This window comes from Hippopotamus amphibius, chromosome 9 (genome assembly GCF_030028045.1).
Source record: "Hippopotamus amphibius kiboko isolate mHipAmp2 chromosome 9, mHipAmp2.hap2, whole genome shotgun sequence".
In the NCBI taxonomy this organism is placed as follows: Eukaryota; Metazoa; Chordata; class Mammalia; order Artiodactyla; family Hippopotamidae; genus Hippopotamus; species Hippopotamus amphibius.
Window position 1 is genome coordinate 33,742,117 of NC_080194.1, and position 22,968 is coordinate 33,765,084.

The following is a 22,968-nucleotide window of genomic DNA, read 5'->3' on the forward strand; positions in this document are numbered from 1 at the left end:
AAAAATCCTCAAGGATTCAAGAACCCCCAGGGCTTCTGGAAGGAACACTTTTTCCTCATCAGGAGCTTACCTCTCGTCTTCACTGGGCCACCAACCCCACCCTGACCGAAGGCAGAGCTGAGTCCCGCGCTCAGGTGCCTGTAGTGGGAGGCCCTACGGTCCTCAGCTTCCCCCGAAGTCCTCACCTTCGTGTAGTGGAACTGCATGGGGTCATCGGTGGAGAGAGAAACATGCAGTCCCTTGTGCAGGAACTCCCTCAGGGGGTTTTTGGAATATTCGAGGAACAGACTGTTGTTGCTAAGAGGAGACATGGCAATGGGGATCTGAGCAAGGTAGTAGAGGTACTGCAACACCGGACTCTGCAAGAGAACCACCAAATTCAGGGCGCAAGAGCCAGCGGGGCTGTCGGAGCGGGGACGAGGGAAGCATTCACCAGGGGAAACCGGGGGAGGAGTCCGGGCAGTGTCCGTGAGAGCCTCCAGTCACCCCGAGCTCCCCGGTGCCAGGAGACCCGGGCCCCATCCCCTGCATTCACCTCACTGCTGCCTCAGGGCCCATCCCTCCCTGGGACTGCTCTCCTGCCCACTGTGGGAAGCGCTCCTCCTCGGCTCCAGACCGGAGGCACAGCTTCAGGCAGGAAGGCTACCTGCAAGGCCCCAGGCTGACCCCAACCTACGTCCTCAGGTCCGTCCTGGACATGCCCCACTTTTGTCATTTTGCTGCTTTGACCACAAACATTCAGGCTGAGACTGTAAACACGGCAGCTCCTCGGAGGTGGGAGGGGGCGGACCTGACCCGGCTAGAGCGGTTCTCTGACGTAGCACCCACCCCACACAGAAATGTGAAACACGGGTAGACCGCCCCAGAAACAAGGAAGGAGAGGAGTTTGAGCAAATGTCCTTCCTACGGAAGTGAGTTAAAATATGGAGCAGACTGAATGCACAGAGTTCATGGCAGCATTATTTACATGAGCGCAAAGTTGGGTGGATTCGGTACAACAGCTGGAGACTGGCCGAATCGGTCACAGCCCATCGAGGGGCGGCCATCCTTCCAGCAGCCTTTAGAATGAGCAGCACAGGAAAGCACTTGTGATGCAAAGTTAAGGAACAAAGAAGGAACCAAAAATCTGTGTTCATTATGATAGTAAGCGTGTTAGAAATATGTTCTGGAAAAAAGATGGGAATTGGAAATACTAAAAAGCTAATAATGCTACTTCTATCAAAGTAATAGCAATAAGGATTTTTTTCCATTTCTTCATTTTTTTGAAAATCTAAATTGTGATGTATTTGATTCTATTATTTCATAATTAAGTACGAAACCAAGAGACTATAGACAGCACAGCCCAGAAAAAGGCCCAGGTTTTGTATCACTGGCCAGCACCTCCCAGGGTGCAGGCAGGAGCTCAGGTGGTCCCACTCCTCCCCAGGGGAGCCCCGGGCAGGACTGTGACTGCAGGGCAGGTGTCTGTCAGGGGCCCGGTTACCTTCTTGAGGAGCAGCCCGTGGGAAATGTTGTCGGCAGTCAGGAAAGCAGATACCAAGTGAGTGATGGAGCCAGCCTCTCCGCAGTGAGGCCTGAAGAGGAACGTGCTCAGGCCCCGTTCCCTGAGGACGTGAGGCTCGTGGTGAGAAAGAACCCCCTGGTCCACCTGCCCTGGGCCCCGTGGACCTGCACCATTAGTTCAGGGGCCCACTCCAGGGGAGACCGTCACCCATGGCAGGGTCAGCACAGCTGACACAGGGCACCCTGGAAACAACCTCTCCCCACATGCCAAGCCCAGAGCTCCTCAGAACCAAGAGACATCATCTCTGGAGGACAGAGAGAGGGTCTAGTCCTCCGTTCTCTCTTCCCCTTCCCCAGGGCCTGGAAGCCCAGATCCATAGAGCTTCAGATCAGGAAGGGCCATGAGAAACCACTGAGTCCAGCCTCCTTGTTATAAAACGGGGGCAAACCTCGAGAGTGGAGTCAGATGCCAGAAGCCACTGAGCAGGGCAGCAGCGGAGCTGGAACTATAGCCCCTGCCTCGGAAAGCTCAGCCCAGGACTGCAACCCCGGCCGTCTCCTTTCCATCATGGTCCCACTCAAAACCTCCACACCCACACACTAGCGCTGACCGAGGCTGAGCTCTGAGGCCCTGTGGCCCGGCACGGGCGGGAGGATGCCAGGCCTGCAGGGAAGGCCTGGTTCAGCGTCCTGCCGCGTGGGCCTCGCCTGCGGGTGTGCGCTGTGCATGCAGTCTGTGTTGTTCCCTAGTATGTGTCCCTTGCCCAGGACAGTGCCTTCACACGGCAGATGCCATGACATGTGGAATGGTGAGATGCACGTGTGAACACCGTTGGTGTGGAGGTGAGTGAACGTGTGTTGGAAGGTCCTGTGTCTGTATCATCAGGGACAGACACGCACACATGTAGGTGTCGGTGAGCGTGTGTATGGACACGTGTGTCCGGGCACGGGGTCTGGCTGCCTTGCATGTGTGACTGTGTCTGCTGCAGCAGGCGCGCCTGCATGTGTGTGTGGCCCCGTGGGGACGTGCCCTGCGCGGTGGGCTCGGGAGCACCCTGGTCTGGGGCGCGCACGGGGGCCGCTCACCCACCTGCGGAGACTGTTGAGCACCATGATGTTGGCGTACATGTAGTACAGGTAGTAGCTGTAGGGCGGGTTCTGCTCGCTGGTCCAGACGTCCGGGCTGGGGCTCTTGTCTGAGAACATGTGGTCGCTGTGCTTGGACTCATCGTCCACGCTGTCAAACCCTGTCACCTGGGCAGGAGGAGGGGTCCTGCATCAAACCAAGGCAGACGAGCGCCAAGGCTCTGGCACGCGAGCGTGCTGGAGGCGTCGGGGCCCGCGCCTCTCGGCGGGAGACCCCGTGGCCTTCCCGGGGCGGGGAGTGGGCGCCGCGCCCCAGTCTGCCCCCGGGGCTTCCGGAGGTAGCCCCGCCGTCCGTCTGGAGAGCGCCAAGCCCCCGTCGTGGTGGCAGCCGTGAAGGGACGCGGGCCAGGCCAGGGGAGCGGCGAGGCGGCCACGCTCACCTCCCGTCCTGCCGCTGCGTCCGCGGCGGTGACCGCAGCCGCCAGGGGAGGGACCGGCGTTTCCCCTGCAGCCACTGTGCGTCAGGCCCTGCTTGGAGCACTGACCACCCATCAGCTCGTTTCACACTCAAGCGACCCATGAGGGAGGGCTTGGCTAAGAGCAAAGCAGGGCCGGTCGAGGAGCGCGCCCCCGTGAGACGACCAGCTCTGACCTGAAGGGGCTCAGGGCCTTCGCTCTTTGGGACCGCAGGTGGAGGATGCCCTGGCGTGGCCTCGATGGTCCAGGTGTGGCCACGAGAAACCAGCGGGGGTGCCTCACAAACAGGCCAAGGTGGACGCTGTCCCGGGGGTCCCTTGGAAGGCCGAGCCGTGGCTCCTGGGGCCCCTCCGAGCAGGGTCCAAGCAGCTCAGGGACGCCTCCCACGGCACTCACGCCTCAGCTGGGGCCCACCCTGCGCCTCTGGGCAGCCCCCCCGCGTCACAGGCTTCCTGCCACCTGCTCCCAGAGGCCAGGCCCTGACGGAGCACATGCCTGAGGGCCCGGGCTCTCAGCCAGCACGCAGGGCGGCTCTGCTCCTGTCCCTCAGCCACTGCCGTGCTTTGGGGAGGGGCCCCTGAAGGACCAGCCCAATCTGCGGGGCGCCCAGCCCAGGCCCAGCCGGGTCTGCCCGCTCCTAAATGGGCAGCAGGGGCGCGGAGGAGCAAGGGACCACCGGGGTCTCGGCTGAATCTTCCCTGTCAGAGTCATGACGCGTCAAAGGAAATGACAGGGTCCCCACTGCAGCGCTCAGCATGGCCGGAACGGGGCTGGGGGCGACCTCGAGTTCCACTCTGCTCCGGGCTCTCTAGCTGCACGCTGCACCTGAACTCGGGGGGCCCAGCACGGGGGCCACGTCAGCCCCTCTCCTGAGCTCCGCGTCCCACCCATGCGGGGCCCCAGACTGGGCCTCCCATGGCCTCAAGCGCAAAGTATGTCTAAACCCCAACTCCTCCTCCTCCCCAAGCCTGCTCTGCCCCTACAGTTAGCAGTGACCCCCAAAAGGCACACATCTGCTCCCCGACAAAGCCAGGGACCGGGAGGCCCCCTCGACCCTTCCCCCTGCTCACCTTCAAGCTGTGCCCGGGCCCCACCCACAGCCCTCTAGGATCTTCCCTGCCTCTCTTGCTGTCGGAAACCAACCCCATAACCTCCACCAGGCACTGAACCTGCTTCTCACCATCTGCAACCACCTCTACTCTGGGCACCAGAGGGCGGGGCCCGCTGCTGCCTCCCCGATGCCCTTTCTGGCTAGGTGCCTCCTCCACCCTTCTCAACCCCTCCCACAACCAACCAGATAAATATATTTTGTGGGGCTTGTGTACTTAACCAGACAAGGTGTGAGGACCACTGGTTTCTAGGGAAAAGCAGGACTCTGAAATGCCTGCATTTGTAACGACCTGAGGCTGCAGCCAGGGCAGGGGCTGGTCCTGCCAGCCCTGCTTGGTCAGGAACTGACTCTTCCATCTTTCTGTCTTCTCAGCTCCCCACCCACACCCACAGGGTCACCCCAGAGGAGAAGAGCACTTCCCTTCCCTGCAGCAAGCCCATCATTCTCGAAATTCAGCTTCTCAGGCTGGCCATCTCATGCCTGGGGCACACCAGTGACGGGACCTTTGAAGGGAAGGCTGAGCCAACCTGCCCGGAATCCTCTCCTCCCTCCCCCACTGGGCCCGCTGCCTGGGTGCCACCCACACTCACATATTTGAGGAAGAGGTGAAGCTCTCGGTTATCTTGAGGGTTGATGGTGGCCTCAAAAAGAGGAAGGAAGATGTTCTCCAGCATCTTCCCAAAGCTTGGCAGCAGCCTCTTTGACCTAAATATGTCACTGGGGGAAGATGGAGACTCACTGATGATGGTGGACCCAACAGCCCCCTTGGCCCGTCAGAGCCCGGCCCCGGTCCCTTCCTCAGCAGCACAGGTCCCCATTTAAACGCCCAGGGTAGAGTCAGAGGTGGGGCTCCAACACAGATCCTTCCCCTCCTTGCCAAGTTCTGCAACACTAAGCATTAGTTGGCACACTCAACACCTACCCATGCCCGTGAGAGAGCTTTCTCCAGCTAGAGGCCAAGCTGGGAGTGGGGCGCTGGGATTCGGGCTGATCCAACGCTCTGCCTCTCAGCTCAGTTCCCCTAAACCACGCGTGTCCCGGGCCCATCCAGGGGCCCCACGCTGGCCAGAGTGGATTGGACAGTGGGGGTCTGAGTCATATCCAGGGAGACGGCTGGCACTGTAGACCCCCATCAGGTCATTCAGACCCCAGACCTGACCCAAAAGGATAGTCCATCCTCAAACCGCAGTGACAAGAAGATGGGCAGTAGTTCCCACCAGGCCCGTGCACACATGTTCTTCAAAAAACAGAGCTGAAGTGTCACAAGGACATCTTTGCCGAGCACCCCTCCCTGTAGGAACATTCCTGGGGCAGAGAGGCCCCATCCCTGAGTGGCACAGACTCAGCAGCTCCTGCAGGACAGGCGGGAGACCCCAGGGGACACAGGTAGACAGCAGCCACCTCACTTACTAGATCCGAGGCACCTGGATGATCCAGCGCATGTTGGGTGAGTAGACCTTGTGCTGGATGAACCAGCGGGCCAGGTTGGGCCACTCCTCGGGACTGCGGCCGTAGATGGAGAGCCGTGGCTCTGAGTACTGGTACTTGCTCTCCTCCAGCTCCCGGGCCACCTCCTGGCACCAAGAAGAGCTCGGGTCAACCCAGAGCACCCCAGCTCCTAGATCCTGCAGCCCCCTGCTCCCGGGCTCAGAAGTCCTGATCTACATCCCCTTGCTGCCACGTCACCACTCACGCCACCTTCCTGGGGAAGAAGGCCTTGGGCCTGCACAGTCACACGCGTGATCAGGCCAGGCAGCAGAAGCATCTCCAAATGGGGCTAACCTGTACCCAGTGCAGGCTGCAAACACACAGAGCAGCAAGCCTGGATGCTGAGAGTTGGGCCAGGGGTGGACACCCTTCCCCTCCTCCTGCCTGCAGTCGGCACGGTCCACACACAGCACTGCCTGCCCACTTGGGAGCCGGCGGCCAGGGCCACAGCACTGGGCACCTAGACACCTGTACCTCACGTGCGCCAGGTAGTGGATGGACGGGGGTCCAGGGAGGGGAACAGGACTGGAAGCGCTGTAGGGCCCTCACCCCCTGAAGGCAGACGCTGTCAGGAGGGGCCCGGGGCTCACCTACCTTGACCATCCGAGCAAAGTACTCTCCTCCCAGGTAGTTTTCAGTTTTCAAATACAGATCTCGCAGCTCGCTAGCCCCCACAGGGTTGTATTTGGAGTTGAACTTGTCAAAGCGGTGGAACGTCTGCCGGCCCTGCAGAGAGGAGACACCAGCCAGATCACCACGTCATTCTGCAGCCGCCACACATGCCCCGTCCAGGCCTTTACGAGGTGGCCTCCGCGAGCCACGCTGAAACATGCCTTCTGTGTCAGGTCTTGGATGAAAGCCTGGAAAGCCCAGGGGCCAGGACCATGCGTCCCCACTCAGCCAGCCCTGGGGTCCTTTTGTGAGGCCCTCTGTAAAGGAGGCTCAAGGGCCTCATGCTTCCAGGAGCAGGGCGGGCTGAGTAAGCAGAGAATACTGAGCCGTCAGTAATGTGTGTCCTATTACTGCTCAGACTTCATAAGGGACTTCCTCCACATTCCCTCATTCAGTGTCTGGTTTAAGGGGTTTTTTTTATTGTGGTGAAACGTACATAACACAAAATTTACCATCTTAACCATTTTTAAATGTACATTTCAGTGTATAAAATATATTCACACTGTTGTGCAACTATCACCATCCCCATAACACTTTCCATCTTGTAAAACTGGAACTCTGCACACATTAAGCAATAACTCCCCAGGACCCCCACCTCCAGCCCCTGGTAACGTCCACTCTCCTTTATGTCTCTATGAGTCTGCCTGTTCCAGACGCCTCTTACAAGTGGAATCATACAACATTTTCCTTTGGTGTCTGGTTTCTTTGACTTCTCGTAATGTTTTCAAGGTTCACCCATGGATGTAGCAGGTATCAGTACCTTATTCCTTTTTAATACCTGTGTGCGTGTGTGCATGCACGCGTGTGCATATCACATCCTGTTTATCCATTCATCTGCTGAGGGACATTTGGTTTGCTTCCACCTTTTGCCCACTGTGAATAATGCCGCTATAAGCACTGATGTGCAAGTTATCAGTTTTAGTCCCTGCTTTCAATTCTCTGGGGTACAGACCTAGGAGAGGAATTGCTGGAATACACGGTAATTCTTTTTTTTTTTTTTTTTTTTGGCACACGGGCTTAGTTGCTCCGTGGCATGTGGGATCTTCCTGGAGCTGGGATCGAACCTGTGGCCTCTGCGTTGTCAGGCGGATTCTTAACCACTGCGCCACCTAGGAAGCCCCTACACAGTAATTCTTTATTTAACTTTCTGAGGAAACGCCACACTGGTTTTCACAGCAGCTGCGCCATCATCTAGTATTTTAAGAACTTTGTAATGTCAACAAGGCACGTGGCGGTCATCATGTTATAAGCAAGGAAATAAAAGCTTAAGTGAGTTGCTTAAGGGCACACAACTCCTAAGTGGAGTGAGAACAGGGACCTATCTGACCCCGAGTCACACACTCTCTTCCCCCGTCCCAGGGCTGCTCCTAGCACTGTTACTCTCTGAGGACAAACCACTTCTCACACTCCCCACGGCTAGAAGAGGAAGAGATGCCGACACAGCCAGCCTCTCTCCAAGCTCAATCGGGGCTGCTTCCAGGGGGCTAAGTCCCCCCACCCAGGGCTGCACAAGGCCCCGGGGCCAAGCTCACTCACCGCGTGGACGTCCAGCGAGTCCACAGTGAGGTCGTACGGGTCCATATGCAGGCTGTCGAACACCTGCCGCAGGGTGATCTTGCGGCCCCGCTTCTCCGCCACCGTCCTGTCGGGTTCCGTCTGGTACGTGTGCTTGATGAAGCGCAGCAGGTGCTTCTGGTTCATGCAGGCAGCCGCGTGGATGTGTGTGTCCACCTGCGACACAGCGGCCCCGAGCGCGTGAGCGGGGCCACCTCCCCAGCAACAAAAGCCAGGATGCCCAGGCCTCGGCGTGGGATGCAGAACCTCGGCACCTCCACCGATGCTGGATTCCCCCGCCCCACTTCTCTAGCCTTGCTCTGCAGTCCCCTTCCTTACCGTATCAAGAGATCTTTTTTAAATGTTGGTGGGATCCAGCCACTCTCCCTGTTGACAAATTAGCAATGCCTCCCAAGTCTTCAAGATAAAGCCCGAGCTCCTTAGCCTGGGATTCAAGGCTCACCTCAAGCCTTAAGTCTCACCTTGCCACTGCCCCACACTCTGCTCCAGCCAGGACACCCTGCTTACCGGTGCCTGAGGCACCATGCTATTCCACACCAAGTGTCCTCAGCCTGGCATGCCTTCCCTCCTCCCCACCAATCTCATCCACCTGGAAATTTCCTACGACTTCCTCTACACGGAAGCCTGTTCTGATCCCCTAAGCACAACAGATCGGTTTTTGCCTTGCCCAGCCTGGGACCCTAGCACAGACACTCCCGTCACTATATGTCCTCCAGTCAGATTTAATCATTTTCCTTCTACTTCACCACTAGACCGGGAGCTCAGTCCTCAAGGACAGGGACCATGTCCGAGGCACCTAAGCCTCCAGCACCTACCCCAGAGCCGGGTATGATGTTGACCCAATGGACGGATGAACGGACCAATGGACAGGTGTGGGAGGTTCCAGTAGTTTTTGATGATATCCACACCCTCATAGAAACCTTGAGGACCCACCTAATGCCCCACAAAATCCCACACTCGTCATTGACCTCTCTTGGAACCCTCAGAGCGTTCCGCTCAGCCACCAGCCCTAAAGAAACGCAGGGCTTCCCTGGTGGCGCAGCGGTTAAGAATCCGCCTGTCAATGTAGGGGACACGAATTCGAGCCCTGGTCTGGGAAGATCCCACATGCCGCGGAGCAACGAAGCCCGTGTGCCACAACGACTGAGCCTGCGCTCTAGAGCCCGTGCTCTAGAAAAGAAGCTGCTGCAGTGAGAAGCCTGCGCACCATGACAAAGAGTAGTCCCCGCTCTCCACAACTAGAGAAAGCCTGTGCACAGCAACGAAGACCCAACGCAGCCAAAAATAAAATAATAAATTAAATAAATAAATACATTTATAAGAAAGCACGCAAGCGAGCCCTGGCTAAGCTGAGGGACAGCCTGAAGTCACGGTGAGGACCCTGACCTGCTTCCATGAGCCCAAGGGGCCTGAGGAAGGTCCCCCAGGAGGGTGGCAGCAGCCTCACGGACCAGGGAACTGCCGGCCGCCAGCCTGCCCTCTGCAGGCCCTGCTGCGGCCAACTGGGCACTCTGCCAGGGCTGGGGTGAGGAGCCGGCTGACCTCAGGCCAGGGAATGCTGTCCACAGCTGGCCAGGCATCTCCGAGCCATGCCAAACCAGACACCCAATCCACTGAACCTCTGTGAGCTTTTTACCAGCCAGCCCATGCCATCGGCCACATCACTCACTCATCAGAGCCCTTCCTGCCCTTAATCCTGTCACTTCTACCAGAAAGACAGACCACTAGGCATCAGAGAAAGGAAGCACCAAAAGTTAAAACATCATCCAAAGCACAGTACACAGGTTCAGGCACCCCAGGGACGGGCTGGGCTCATGTGGGATGCACAAGCAAAGGTCAGCCGGACTCAGCTCGGCCGCACACAGCTGGGCTCAGCTACCTCAGCGTGACTTAGCACATTCTGGGCTTTCTTGCTGTCCTCCAGCACACCAATGACACACCACAGGGGGTGCAGCCTGTCCTCCCCCCCATGAGTCGTCACAAGATGAGGGAGGAAAACAACTGGACGATCCGGGAAGCAACTGATCCGGGCTTCAAAATTACCAAGGTGATTATTTTAGGAACAAGTAAAAGAGCCAGTCATTGGAGGTCAGCATTTTCAATTTACCAGAAGGTCCAAGAACATTCCTTGCTTTCACCTCAGATCTAGTTCTAAACAAACAGTAGAGCTTCTAAAGAGGGCTGGCCAATACCTGGCCCCTAGGCCAACACTATTTCCACACCCGTGGCAGACATCAGTAATCAATTACAGGACTCTTCACTAAGCTTTGGGCGTAGCCTCAGGTAGCCGCTCCCAACTGGTCGAGTTTGGCACAGAAGACGAGACCTATTTGCTATCCCTGATAGGACACTTAAACCAAAGTGGGTCAGGCCTCATCCTGCCCAACTCCCAAGCAGCAAACCCACTCGGCCCCTCATTCTCAGCTCTGAGCAGAGAACAGTCGTCTCTGTTACACATTCCTGCTGGTTGGGCCGCACACCGCCACAACCCAAGACCTGCTGTGAAGCTGCAGGTCATTTCACAAATGCCACCCACACCGACCCACGGCCACACACAGCTTCTGCCTCGGGCAGGGCCCTGGCTTTCCCTCAAGATGCTGACAGCCCCTTGCAAGTGTGGAGGCCACCTCCCAGCCCATCCTGGACTTCAGGCAGTCAGCTGTCCTCCCCCAGCAGAGGCTTCCGGGGTGAGATGAAGCAGCCAGCAGCCAGGAGAAGGCAGGGGCAGGCACAGCCTGACCTGGAGCAGACCTGGGCCCGTGTTTACAGACGGCTGTGGTGCCAGAGAACAGGCCACCGTGTCACAGCACGGGGCTCCAGGCCATCTGTGTCCAGAGACTGACAGGGAACGCGAGGATCGGCTCCGGTACGTAACCGCAGGACTCTCGCCCACGCTGTGGTCAGAGAGCAGCTGGCAAGCCCACGAACACCCACTGGGGCCCTGCCTCAGAAGCAAACAGTGCCCGAGACAGTGCCATCAGCAAGGACACTGCCCCCGGCAGCAGCAAGCAGTCAGGCCCTGACCACGCACGGGTGCGGAGGGCAGGGCGGCACAGGGCTGGGCGAGGAGTTTCCTGGGACACCCATCCGGGCGTGCACGGTTCATTCGGGCAGGGCAGAGACGAGCTGGCCTAATGCCTGAGGCACTCGCCTGTCTGAGCACCTGAAGATCACAGAGAAGAAAAGGATGGTGCTTGAAGGTGAACGTGCCACGTAGGTGTCTCTAACACACGTCCTCTCACCTCGGCCTCGAGATCCCCGAGACTCTTCCGTGAGCCCCAGAGCCCAGGAGCAGACGCCTAGCCCACACGTGTAAGACTCCTGACCCCATCCAAGTGGGATGAGGCTTAGCAGAGGGGATCTCGGGGCCTCCCTGGAGGAGGCCTTCCGTGCAGCACTGCTGAGTGCTCCAGGCAGGAGGTCGGGGAGGCCTGAGCTGGGCTCCCCAGAGGAGAAACAACCTCCTCTGGCCTACCCTCCCTTATCAAAGCGGACCCCAGGGAGGACAGTCCTCAAGGGGTGGCACTGTGGTGGACAGAGGCCCCTGTGGCGATGACGGCCCTGTTGTGACTCAGTTCAGGTTCGGCCCCCCCTCCTCCAGGCACAGCCCAACCCCCACCCTTCCCGGGGAGCTCCTCTCGCAGCACACGGCCACGTCCCCGCCCGCCGCCCCGCTGCCTCTGACAGACCCGGGGGCCCCTGCGTGATCCGGAACCTCACACACGTCCGCGGCCTCGCTCCCCACAGCCCGCCACTGCCCTCTGCCCCACGCCTGAGCTCCAGCCACACGGCGCCACTCGCAGCAGTGCCAGCGCCCTCGCGGGCCCTCCTGTCTCAGGCCGCCGCCCCCTCTGCCTGCTGGGCCATGGCTTCCGTCCCCTGCCCCGCCCTCTGCCTGGCAAACTCCTCTTCACTGTCAATCAGCTCAGTCCTGGCCTCTTCCTGAAAGGCACCCCTGTCACGCACCTATCACGCTCAAAGTTTAACAGGCTGGGAACTGCTTGAGGTCAGGACGTGACTCTTATTCGGCATCAAATGCCCCACGCGTGGCACGGGCCCCACGCTTGCTGTGTACTAGTTACGTGGAATAAAGTGGAAACGCAGGAGGCTGGGATCATTTACCCTGTACGCCTGCCCCGACAGCAGCCCCTGCAGGCTGCAGGCCCTGAGCCCAGGCTGCTCATCCACGCTAGGGGAGGCCCAGAGAAAGGAGCACGTCTGATACTCTGCCTTAAATACACCCCATCCAGAAGGAAGCAGACCACTAACTCCCACGTCCAAAGAGGTCTTAATAGCTTTTTTTGATCCATGATAAATTTAATATATTCTCTACCTCAAAAGTAGGCTGGTCTCAACTCTTATCACCAATTAAGAGGCCAAGCCCTATTTTTCGAGGAGGCACATTCCAACGGATACACAACATGGACAAATGTTTCATATCAAGTACCAGGCGTGGCCTGCCGCACGGAAGGCAACTGGCCAGTCTTCCTTCTGTGCGCAGGAAGGCCACACGACGGATCAAGCCCAGACTGCGGGGCACCCCACTGGTCGGGAGGAGGCCCGGGAGTGGGGCTCTGGACACTGGCCTGCTGACGCACCTTTCTCACATTATAGAAGTCTCGGTGGGGGTTACTCTTCAACTCTTTGAACTCGGACATTTCATTTAACATCTCGTGAAGGCTGAACTTGGATTCCAGAAAGTTCAGTCGCCGGTGACAATATGTTTTCCTGCAGGTTGGGAAGGCGGAGAAACCACAGTTGAGGAGAAGTCACATCAAGCTCTCCAGTTTGGAGACCTCCAGTGTCTGCGGGGACCGACCCCCGGGGGGAAGGTCAGGGTGGGGCAGGGAGGGATGAGGAGGGGCCGGCTTCCGCAGACCCAGCTGAACTGTGTAACCACAGCCACGCGCTCGACGAAATGGAGCGTCGAGAGGGGGCAGTAGAGAGCTGACCCTGCACCCTCATTCAGGTTCCCTAACTTCCAGCTTCATGGGTTTAGGCAACCCATCTCAAGCTGTTGTCTCCCACGAACAAATACGGAGACGGCAATGCCCAAGACTGAAGCGAGGGTTACAACAGCGTGTGTGTGTGAAGGGTCCAACTCGGCATAGGCTCAAGCAAAGTCTCCCTCCTTCAGCCCTTCTGTCTCTCCACCCTCCCATCTATCCTCAGCCACCTCTCATTCCTTGAAGAGTTTCACCTCTGCCCAAAAGATTGGTAATACAGTCAAACCCTAAGGCATGACCTGCCCACTTTGGCTGCAGAGAACCCCCCTGTGACCAAATGACATCCCCCAAATGCCGAGACCTGAAGACCCCTCAACTCCGAGGCTTCAGGATGAGGGGAGGATGTTCTGCATCGTGGGCAGACTAGGAATGTAGGGATGTTGTTACCAGGACAGCAATCTCCGCAAGGGCTGATGTGCACACCAGCTGGCAAAGGCCTCTGGGGGTAGGAGCACTCACTGTTCCCAGCCACCTGCCAGGTGCCTGTGCCCTCAGCCACACGGAATCTTCAACCACAAGCCAGGCCACCCTGCTTCCCCGTGGCCCCCAACACACACAGCTCCCTTGGCACCCAGTCACTGAGACGTTCGTGAAGAGGAGCTGCAAAGCCTGGACCAGCACCATCCGCGGTCCGCTGGGATGAGCCCCAGAGCCAAACACAGGAGAGCCTGGGTCAGACAGGATTCCCAAGGTCATCTCACCCAGTCCCCTCCCCAGCAGGACGTGCCCTGACAGCCTCCCGGACAGGACAGCCACCGCTCATCCATCCCCAAGGCTTCCCCTCAAAGCTCCTGCTCACATGGGCTGAGGCAAGCTCCCAGGAACTAGCCTTTCCCTCCCAGCTCTCACTCTGCCCTCGCATCACCGAGGACTGAGACCACTCTGTTTATCCCTCTGGGGCCCACTCTCCTCCCTTGGAAACTGCTGTCACCCTATCTCCAGCAAACCCCAAGAGGCAGGGCCAGAGAGAAGTCCCTCAGCCGTGACCAGCTTCTTCCCCACCCCACCCCCCCGTGCCCGGACTCCCAGTCCTGGCTGGGCACTCACAGCACAGCAGCTTGGAGGGGCTCACCCGAGCCTCCAAGGCTGATTTGTTTAGGTGCTCACCAAGAGGCAAAGGCCCCAATTCAGGAAGGCAGCTCCCTGCCAGCTCAAACCAAGCCTGTAAGCATCATGCGGGTCGTGGCTCCAAGTTCCCAGGTTCCCTGCACTCTCCCCTCCAGAAACACAGAAAAACCAACACAGAAGCAACAGCCTTCATCGCTCCCTCACCACGTACAGCAGTGCCCTAGGCTGGCAACTCTCTGCAAGGCTGCGTCCTGCCTGGGGGGAGGGGCGACAGCCCCTTTAAGGTGCACAGGGGGCCACTGGCAAGCAGATGTTCCACACCTGCCCGTGCGGGAGGGACAGGCAGTAGCAACTCTAAGAACGTGCCAGCCTGAGAAGGAAAACTGCTGCAGAAACCCGCAAAGCACTGGGGAAAGGGGAAACCACTCTCTTTCTGGGATGGTTTCACTGAGGGAAAGCCCAGCGCAGAAGGCCTTTCCCAGTCCCTCCCTACAGAACAGCAAAGAGAGGCATACTCGGGGATGGGGGGTTCCTTACGTGGGGCCATCGGTGATGAGCGCCAGGATGTGGCTCATGTCCACCGTGTAGGTCTCCAGGTCAGGGTAGGGCAGGCTGTGGGGCTCCTGGCGCTCCAGCGTCTTCTTGTCATCGTACACGTAGAGGATGCCCCCCTGCATGCGGACCAGGTAGCCCAGGTTGGGGGGAGCGTCGTCCAGGCAGTAAGGGTCTTCCTGCGGCAGTGGGGGAGGGTGGAAGTCTGCAAAACAGGATTGAGTGATGGCAAAGCGCCCTTGAGCTCAGGCGCTCACAGGGTCTCAAAAGTCACGCTCTCGGTGAGGCCTGTCCTGGTCGTCTGATCTAAAAACCTAACCAGCCCCACCTCTCCCAACATCTCATATCCCCTTCCTTGCTTTATCTTGTCTCCTTAGCACCTGCCACTGTGTAAAATCATTTCTCTTCTTTATCTTGGGTAGTGTATGTTCATTTCGTCCACTGCTGTATCGCCGTTCCCGCGAATAGTCCTCGGCACACGGCCGGCACGTCACCGTTTTAATTTCACTGAAGTGAGCTTCAGCCTCCTGGTACTTCAGGGACACGAGGCTTATTAAAAAGGGCAGCTGCGTCTTCTCCTAACAGGAGAACAGACAGGACCTAGGACTGGCCCGTGGGAAGTACTGTCCCTGTCCTTCCACATCTTCCTGAGCCCAGTGTGGCCAAGGGGTTGGATGGAGAAGCCACGCCCTCCCCAAATAAGCACAGATTAGGGAGTGTGTCTCCCCCAGAGACAGCTGTCTGTCCCCACGGCCATGGGTTTTAGCCCACAGGAGCCAGAAAATACCTCTTGGCTATCTCCCAGCTATGACTTCGAGCAAATGACTGAACCTCCCGACCCTGTCTGCTCAGCGGAGGACGACACCCTGCCTTAACAGGCTGTTGTGAGGGCTGCAGTAGCAGGTAGAGGAAGATGCTTTGTAAACGGTAACGCATCAGAGGGCATTATTCTCATTACCCTCAGAGTGGCCTTTCCTGGCTCTGGATAAGCTCTGTTCTGGCCACGGAACAGGTTATGCTAAGTGGCAGTAGAACTCGGGGCTTCAACTCTTCACATCAGCCAACCCCGCACAGGGTCCAGCGCCTACCAGCCAGCCTGGGCAGGAGAAAACCCTGGAATCTTCATCCACGGAAAGAACAAAGGCTGCCTGGGCGTCCCCCATCAGTGTTTGGAACAGACTGTCCCTAGAGCTGATGGGAGGCGTTCACAGGGCCCGAAGCAGCACAGAGGGGGGAACAGGTGCGCCTCTCCTCCCCCAGTCAGGCACGGCCACAGGCCAGCTCACGCGTCCCTAGCACGTGCCAGTGCCTGTGAGGCCTGGGTGAGCCACAGCCCCCGCCTCGCCACGCGCACACCCAGGCCCCCGGGGACTCCGTTCTGTATGAAGTACACCTTTGACAGTCATTCCTGCCTGTCCTCCACAGCACTGAGCAGGTGGGATCAACTTCCTTCAGACAAACAGAGAAATGGGCCCAGGAGGGCTGAGACTTACCCAGGGCCCCAGGTGGCAAGAAATGCCCGAAGTCCAGGTCTCAGAGCTTCAAGGAAGCCAGAGACAGGAGACATCTTGGCACAAACTCCACCCAGGGGGGCAGCCAAGGCCCTAGGTGCTGGCACAGACCACCAGGCCCGCATCCGATTCCCCACCACCAACTTTCAAGATTGAGGTTTCTGTTGCCTTCATTCTTATTACTTAACTTACAGCCTCTCCTGCTCCTGGGTCCTTCACAGGCCAAACAGACTCCACCAGAAACTGTCCTTCCTTCTCCGATCCCCCCTTCCCCAAACTCCACATCATCAACACAACTACTATTTACCGATTACTCCCTAGATGCCAGAACTGCGCTACTTCACGTGCATTCTCTCATGTCATCCTCACAACAGGCCCAAGGGATAGGTATTATTAGTATTTCCATTTTACAGATTGAGAAACTGAGGTTTGGAGAAATACTTTCTTTGCCCAAGAAAGTGGTGAAGCATAGATCGGAATGCAGGTGTGTTTGACTCCGGAACCAACTTCCCTACCCTGGGAACACACCCTCTCTACCTACCCTGACTCTACCCACCTCACCGCCAATTTGGCATTTACTGTCTGATTATGTTTAAATATCCAGCATGAGACTGCCTGTCTCCCTAGAGGACTCCCAAGGTCAGGGACTACCTTTCACCCCCCTCCCAACCCTCTCAACTTGTACAGCTCAACTCAACTCAGGACAAGGCCCAGAACACACATGCAATTAGTCCTTGAGGAAACCAGCAGAAAAAAAAAAAAAAAAAAAATCAGTGTAGAAGCCAATACCAGGGCTCTGACCTTAAAACACCATCTTGGGGAAATACACCCAACCAGTGAAACATCCTGACCAACTCTCAGGCCGTGCCCCTCTTGGAAGCCCACCTGCAGCCACAGCGCCGTACCTGGGAGGCCCTCTTCCAGGGGTGCAGCATCCGCCCGCCGATGACCCAGGTACTGGGCAGTGGTCTGAGGGAAGCGGTGATAGGCAAGCCGGGCATACTTCTCCCGGATCATCAGGGCCTTGGCCAGGCTCTTGGCAGCCTGCTCATAGTCCTCCACGGTGATCTGCAGGAAAGGGTTCACACAGCAGGCCTGAGACCGCTGGCCCAGCGAGACCTGCTGTGAGGTTGGCCCTTGATTGGCAGCGGGGAACGTGGGTTTGGGGAGCATTCCCACCCGTGTGGGCCCAGTGGCTCCCTGTCCTTGAATGATTTGTACAAATACCATGGTTTATGCTGGACACCCAATTTCCTTTTGGGAGCCTGGAACTGAGGAATGTGCTTTGCAGATGTGCGGCCAGACCCAGTAAAAACGTTGGCTGCTGAGTCTCTAATGAGCTGCCATGGTAGATGACACGTCACACATGCTGTCACACTTCAATGCTGAAGGGATTAACTGAGTTCTGGTGACTCCGCTGGGAGGGGTTGCTGGGAAGCTTGCTGCTGGCCTGCTCCAGACTCTGCCCCATGAACCCCTTCCCTTTGCTGACTCTGCTCTGCATCCTTTCCCTGTAATAAATCCTAGTCAGGAGCACAGCTATGTGCTGAGTCCTCGGAGTCCTCCTGGCACATCACTGAACCCAGTGGGGGTCTTGGGGACCCCCACAGAGGAGGAGAGCGGAGGCTGGTGGGAGGGAGGCAGGTGCTCCAGCCTGCACACCCCCAGGCCAGCCTCAGTGCTGCTGATTAAACCACAGGCCAGCTGCTGCTGCACCCAGCACACGAAGAGGCACAGCCTGAATCATGTCCCGATGGGCAAGCAGAATCATTTTCAGTGGAGAAAAGACATGGGTTCTTCGGAGGTAAAGATAAAGACATCTGTGTGCTCAGTCTGCTGCTTTGCCAACCCCAGGCTTCTGATTCACCTGGTCATCACCCCAATTCACCCAGTCAACAAGCACTTGTGTGTTATGGGACAGACCCTTTTTGTAGATTTCACTGTGGTCCTCACTGCAACCCATTTTACCACAGGGGAAACGGAGACTCGGAGAGGATAAACCACAGGAAGTCACAAAGTCAAACTTCAGACCCTGATCTGACGGATTCTCAAAGCCCAAGGATGTTCTGCTTTCCTGGACTGCCTCGTACTCAGAGATAAATGAGATAAATTCCCACCTTCCAGGGGGCTCGTTAATCTTTGTCTGTTGGGAAGGACGCGTGTGGAAGAAGTCTGAACGTGCTGAGGGAGACAAGCAGCTACACAGACAGTCATTCCTAAGCAGGGATAAGTGACGCGGCAGAGGGAGGTACAAGACGGAGCACGGGGCAGGGAGGGCCAGGGCCTGTGCTCCCCAGCTTTAGTAAAAACAAAACAAAACAAAAATCATTTTCAGTTTTGAAACGTTGTAAACATACAGAGAAGCACTGAAGATAATATGACAGACACCCATGTATCTACCTTCCAGAGCTAATAATTTTAATATTTTTTATTGTTGTTTCAGATGTCTTCTATGTGTACATAAATAAATCATCTCGGATACAGCTAAAACTCTACCTCCTCCCTCCTCCACCCCACTCCATCCTCAGAGGAAGACAGCTGGTATACATCTTTCCCATGCATGTTTTTATACTTTTACTTTTTCTTCCCCCTTGCTTCTTGTTAAGGAAGGAGCGTCTCCTTTCCCGACTCCAGGTGTCCCCATGAGGGGGGTGTTAATCCCATTTTACACCTTCTGATGGCTTCTGAGAGCAGCAGGGATAAGTGAGCAGACACCATAGACACAAATATCCCTACCAATGGCAAAGCCAAACACTTTGTAGGACTAACGGACTCAGCGTGGCAAGGGGCTCAGGCCACGGCTGGAGCTATCAGAGACGTGCTCAGCATCCCAACTTGTAAGCACTGCAGGCCTCACGCCCGGCAGCAGACCCGCGGGGAGCCAAGGCAACCTGCAAGGCCAGCCTGCCTCTCATGGACTGGTGGCTCTCTGGGGACCAGCTGCCCAGGTCAGGGGCTCCATGCCCTACCATGTGCCAACCAGAAGGCTGGCTGAAAGCTAGTTAACGCGCCAGGCCAATGTCCTCACCTTCAGCTGGCTGTCAGCCCACCTCCACTCTCCCCTTCCACTGCCCTGCCCACGTGCCAGAGGCTGGGTGGACACCAAGGACTCCTGGTCAGAATGCTGTATTTCCAGACAAGGCCTGTGTTGTTTCCAATCCAATCAAAATTCCCCTCCATAGGAAGGAACTTAAATAAAGTATGGTTCATCCACATGGTGGAATACTATGCACTTGTAAAAAGTAACCAGGAAGTTCTTGATACACTGATATGACATTATCTCGGAGACGTGCTGTTAAGTGAAAAACCTAGGCTCAGTATAATGTATAGTAACTACCATTTGTGTAAAAATAAATAAATCAACTACATGAGCATAGTAAATTGTAGGTACACAGGCCACTTATCTGAGAACACACGAGAAACCAAAACCAAGGATTCCCTCTGAGGACTGATATAATTTTTGTACCTTTTAAATTTTAAGCCATATGCAAGGATTTTTTTATTGCTCAAAAAATAGGATTTTTTTTTTTAAGCTAGAAGAAAATTTATAAGAGTAATAAGTTACTTTGCCTTCTCAGATATATTATATATCCTACAATTACTGTTAAAAAGAAGAGAGACAGAGAATAAGAAGGCCAACTGAGGCACGAGTCGTAGGTTGAGGGCCAGGGAGATGGAGCCAAACCCAGCACTGAGTGATATTTTGCTTTAAGAAGGAAGCAATAAAAAATGCATCATCCAACCAGGTGAAATTAGCATACTTTCAGCGACTGAGTTCACTGACTTCGTGCAAACCAAGCTTGTTCACTTTCTCGTCACGGTCCTCCCTTCCTGGTTGGAGGGTCCGGCCTGTATTTAAGGACACGCGATCAAGCAAAGAGGAAGAGCTGAATCAGCAATAACGGATTTCACACAAACCAGTCAACGCCAGGCCTTAAGTCCATTCAACATTTGGGAATACTAAAGGGCCCAAGCTCGAACCGTCCCCCATGGGCCGCAAGGACAGAGAGCAGCATTCTGGGCCCAGAGCACACGGGGAACCTGCAGGCCACAGCTGCAGCCCTAGACCCTCCTCACAGGGAGAGCAGCGCCCTAGGCACACACCCACGCCCACGACCGCACCTAGAGCCCTCCTTCTCTTCAGACTCCTGTGCCTCCTGCCTGGCACCTCCCAGACACCTGCAGGCCAGGCCAGGCTTCGGGGCCGGGTGTGACCCCGAGGGACGCCAGCCTTTGCAGGAGGCACAGAGGACACGCACACAGCCCCGGGGAGCCCACGGAGACGCCTTACCCCGGCACAGCAGTCTCCGCTGATGGTGACCCGCTGGAACTCGGGCATGGTGTGGGGCGCGGGCGCAGGCTGCGGAGTGGCTCTGGGCAGCGCCGGGGTCGTGGGAGACACGGCTGGACTGGCTGTCGGGGGGCCCTTCCAATCGTGCTGCGTCGGCATTTGCAGAGACAGGGACTGGGACCGAATCATCTTAAAACTTTTCTTTCTAAAAGTCAAGGACGAGGAAGCGTGAGAGACAGCAGCAGCGAACTGGGACGCGTGATGAAGAGTCTCTGTTACGGACATGGCAGGAGAACTCGGCTCTGATTAATCAGTGGTGCTGGCCCTGCTATGAAGACGTTTCTAATTGTTCATGCCTTCCTCTCACACGCGGCTCTCTGCATGCAATATCCCAGACACCCCTCCCCACCGCCACTGAGAACGGCCGTGGGCTGCGTCCGCAGGGCACATGAGGCAGGCAAACAGGCAGACGTCTCAGGAGGCAGAGGGCAGGCCACCCTTCAGGGGTCCAACACCAAGGGCACATGAGGTGAGGACGATGTCAAATCATCCAGCATGCTGTCTTCAGGCAAACCAAACTCTGAGTCCCAGCATGTGAGCAGTCTCAGACAGGGACAGCACACGTCACACAGTTAGGAATTTGGGGCACTGGAGCCAGAAGAGACTGTGACAGTCAACCAGTCCCAGCTCCTGTTTTCATGAAGGAAGTCAGGGGACCGGGGATGGGAGATGACTTATACAAAGTCAGGGCCAGGTGCAGCTAGCCCTTAGCTTCCCACCTCCCTGGTGCCCTGTCACCCCTGCTGCTCCTTCCTCCAGCCTGGCATGTGCCCTCCTGGCTGTGCCTGGCACAGATCTATAGCTCTGTTATGGGAAAGGGACGGACCAGCATCAATTTCAGGTCCCTCTGGACCTGTCACCTTGGCACCAAAAGATGATTTCAGAAACTCTTGGGGAAGTTGGCACAAGGTTGGTTTAAAATGCCGCAAGCTCGTGCTTATTTGCAATGCTGATTTGTGAACACTCACCTGTCTCATTAACTAACTGGTAATGTTTCAAATGACACCACTGCAAGTCCTAGGCTCCCCGGGCAGGGAGTTAAAGCAGCAGGGAGGTGAGGCCATCAGCGCTCCCCTCTCCCACGTCTCTCCCCCAGCACTGCCACCCAGTGATGTCCAATGTCGGAAACCAGCTGACTACTTGGCCTCCTGGGTACTATCCCGACACAACCAGTGTCTACAGCCACCAGCAACGGACTCAGTGACAACTGTAACCCATCAGAGCCCCTAGGACCCCTCCTCTTCTCCAGGCACCGGTGGTACCTACAGGGTGTGGAGAAGTCGGGTGATCTCCAAACGGACCTTATGACTCACCCGGAAGCAGCTGTCTTCCTCCTGGCTCTTGGCCAGGTCTCTTCTCACAGACCCATGACCAGTTTTTCAAGACCCACCAATGTTTCCCTGATCGGTTTATACACGCACAGCTTGCCATGGCTCTCTGGTCCTTATCTGCCCACATGTGTTTTCACCTCTTTGAGGACAAGGCTGTTTACACCTGGGAAATGGAGGTAGCCCTTTTTCAGAAGTCTGTCTTTGCCCTGCCCCTGCCCCTGCATCACAGATGTACTGTGTTGTTCAGGAAACCTAGGCTGAACTCCGGGAATCTCCAGCCTAGGCCTTCCCCAGCCTGCCATCTGTCACGCGGAGCTGAGTCAAGCCTCCTGTTTCAAGGAAGATGCCAACTCATGCCTGTCAATCATTCCTCAGAGGCAGACTCACCTTGAACAATGAGGTTCTCACTTTGGCATCTTGTGGATGTTCACACCTAGAGGAAGAGCCATTACTTTGGGCTCCCTCTCAAGTTCTGACAGGTTCAGCCAGACCCTATGAGACTGGCTTCTGTGTCACTCACATGCCTGCCAGGTCACTGTTTTTATCTTTATGCCAACTATACCCCCACAAGCCTCCGCCAATGCTGCCTGAGGACCAGTCCTACTAAGGAAAAGCAAGATGACATCTACGGTGAGAAACAGGTAAGGAAGTCAAAAAACAAACAAACAAACAAAAACATAATCAGAAAGTTGGACAGCTGCCTAAGCCAAAGCCCACCAGGCTTGTCCGAGGAATGTCCACATTCCTCTGCCCCAGTGAGGAAGCCAGTACCCACCAGCTGGTGCCCTCAAATTCTCCTTGAAGACCTCCATCACGGCTCCAGCCTTGGTCTTCAGGTGAGCCCCAGACTGTCACGTGTAACCATGGGCCTGGGAGCTGAGACTTCGCAGGGCTGAGGGACAGGTTTAACAACAGATGGGGCAGCTCCTCGGGGCCCACACACCATGGGCAAGGGCTTGCAACAACCAGAGCTAACCACTAAGCTCGTCTCTAAGAAAACTGGAAAAGCTAAACGGAGCCCAAGGCGAGGGCCCTGTGTTCCTCGTCTGTGGTTGCACGACAAACTGCCACAAGCCTGGTGGCTTCAAGCAACCCCCGCGTGCTGGCTCACGGTTCGGTAGGTGAAACACCCCGGTGGGCTCGGCTGGCCTTTATGCCCACGGTATCGAAAGGCCAAATCCAGGAGGTCGGCCACACTGAGCTCCTCACTGCAGACCCTGGGAGAGAGTCCACTTCC

General features: G+C 56.6%; 1 protein-coding gene across 11 annotated transcripts in view; it reads right to left on the reverse strand.

The window, feature by feature from the left end:
* Window positions 1–22,968, reverse strand: part of AMPD3 (adenosine monophosphate deaminase 3) — a 47,883-nt gene that overhangs the window by 4,675 nt on the left and 20,240 nt on the right. For 8 of the 11 annotated variants that reach the window (XM_057695760.1, XM_057695758.1, XM_057695756.1 and 5 more), the window contains 11 exons: window positions 20,341–20,545; window positions 16,955–17,117; window positions 14,524–14,743; window positions 12,511–12,640; window positions 7,874–8,068; window positions 6,260–6,391; window positions 5,588–5,751; window positions 4,768–4,894; window positions 2,594–2,757; window positions 1,484–1,604; window positions 186–359 (listed from right to left, as the gene is read on the reverse strand). In XM_057695760.1, the coding sequence (XP_057551743.1) occupies window positions 186–359; window positions 1,484–1,604; window positions 2,594–2,757; window positions 4,768–4,894; window positions 5,588–5,751; window positions 6,260–6,391; window positions 7,874–8,068; window positions 12,511–12,640; window positions 14,524–14,743; window positions 16,955–17,117; window positions 20,341–20,545 (1,795 nt within the window). Of the gene's footprint in view, window positions 1–185; window positions 360–1,483; window positions 1,605–2,593; window positions 2,758–4,767; window positions 4,895–5,587; window positions 5,752–6,259; window positions 6,392–7,873; window positions 8,069–12,510; window positions 12,641–14,523; window positions 14,744–16,954; window positions 17,118–18,166; window positions 20,320–20,340; window positions 20,546–22,968 lie in introns of those variants that run through there. The other 3 variants (XM_057695764.1, XM_057695763.1, XM_057695765.1) reach the window with 3 other exon arrangements.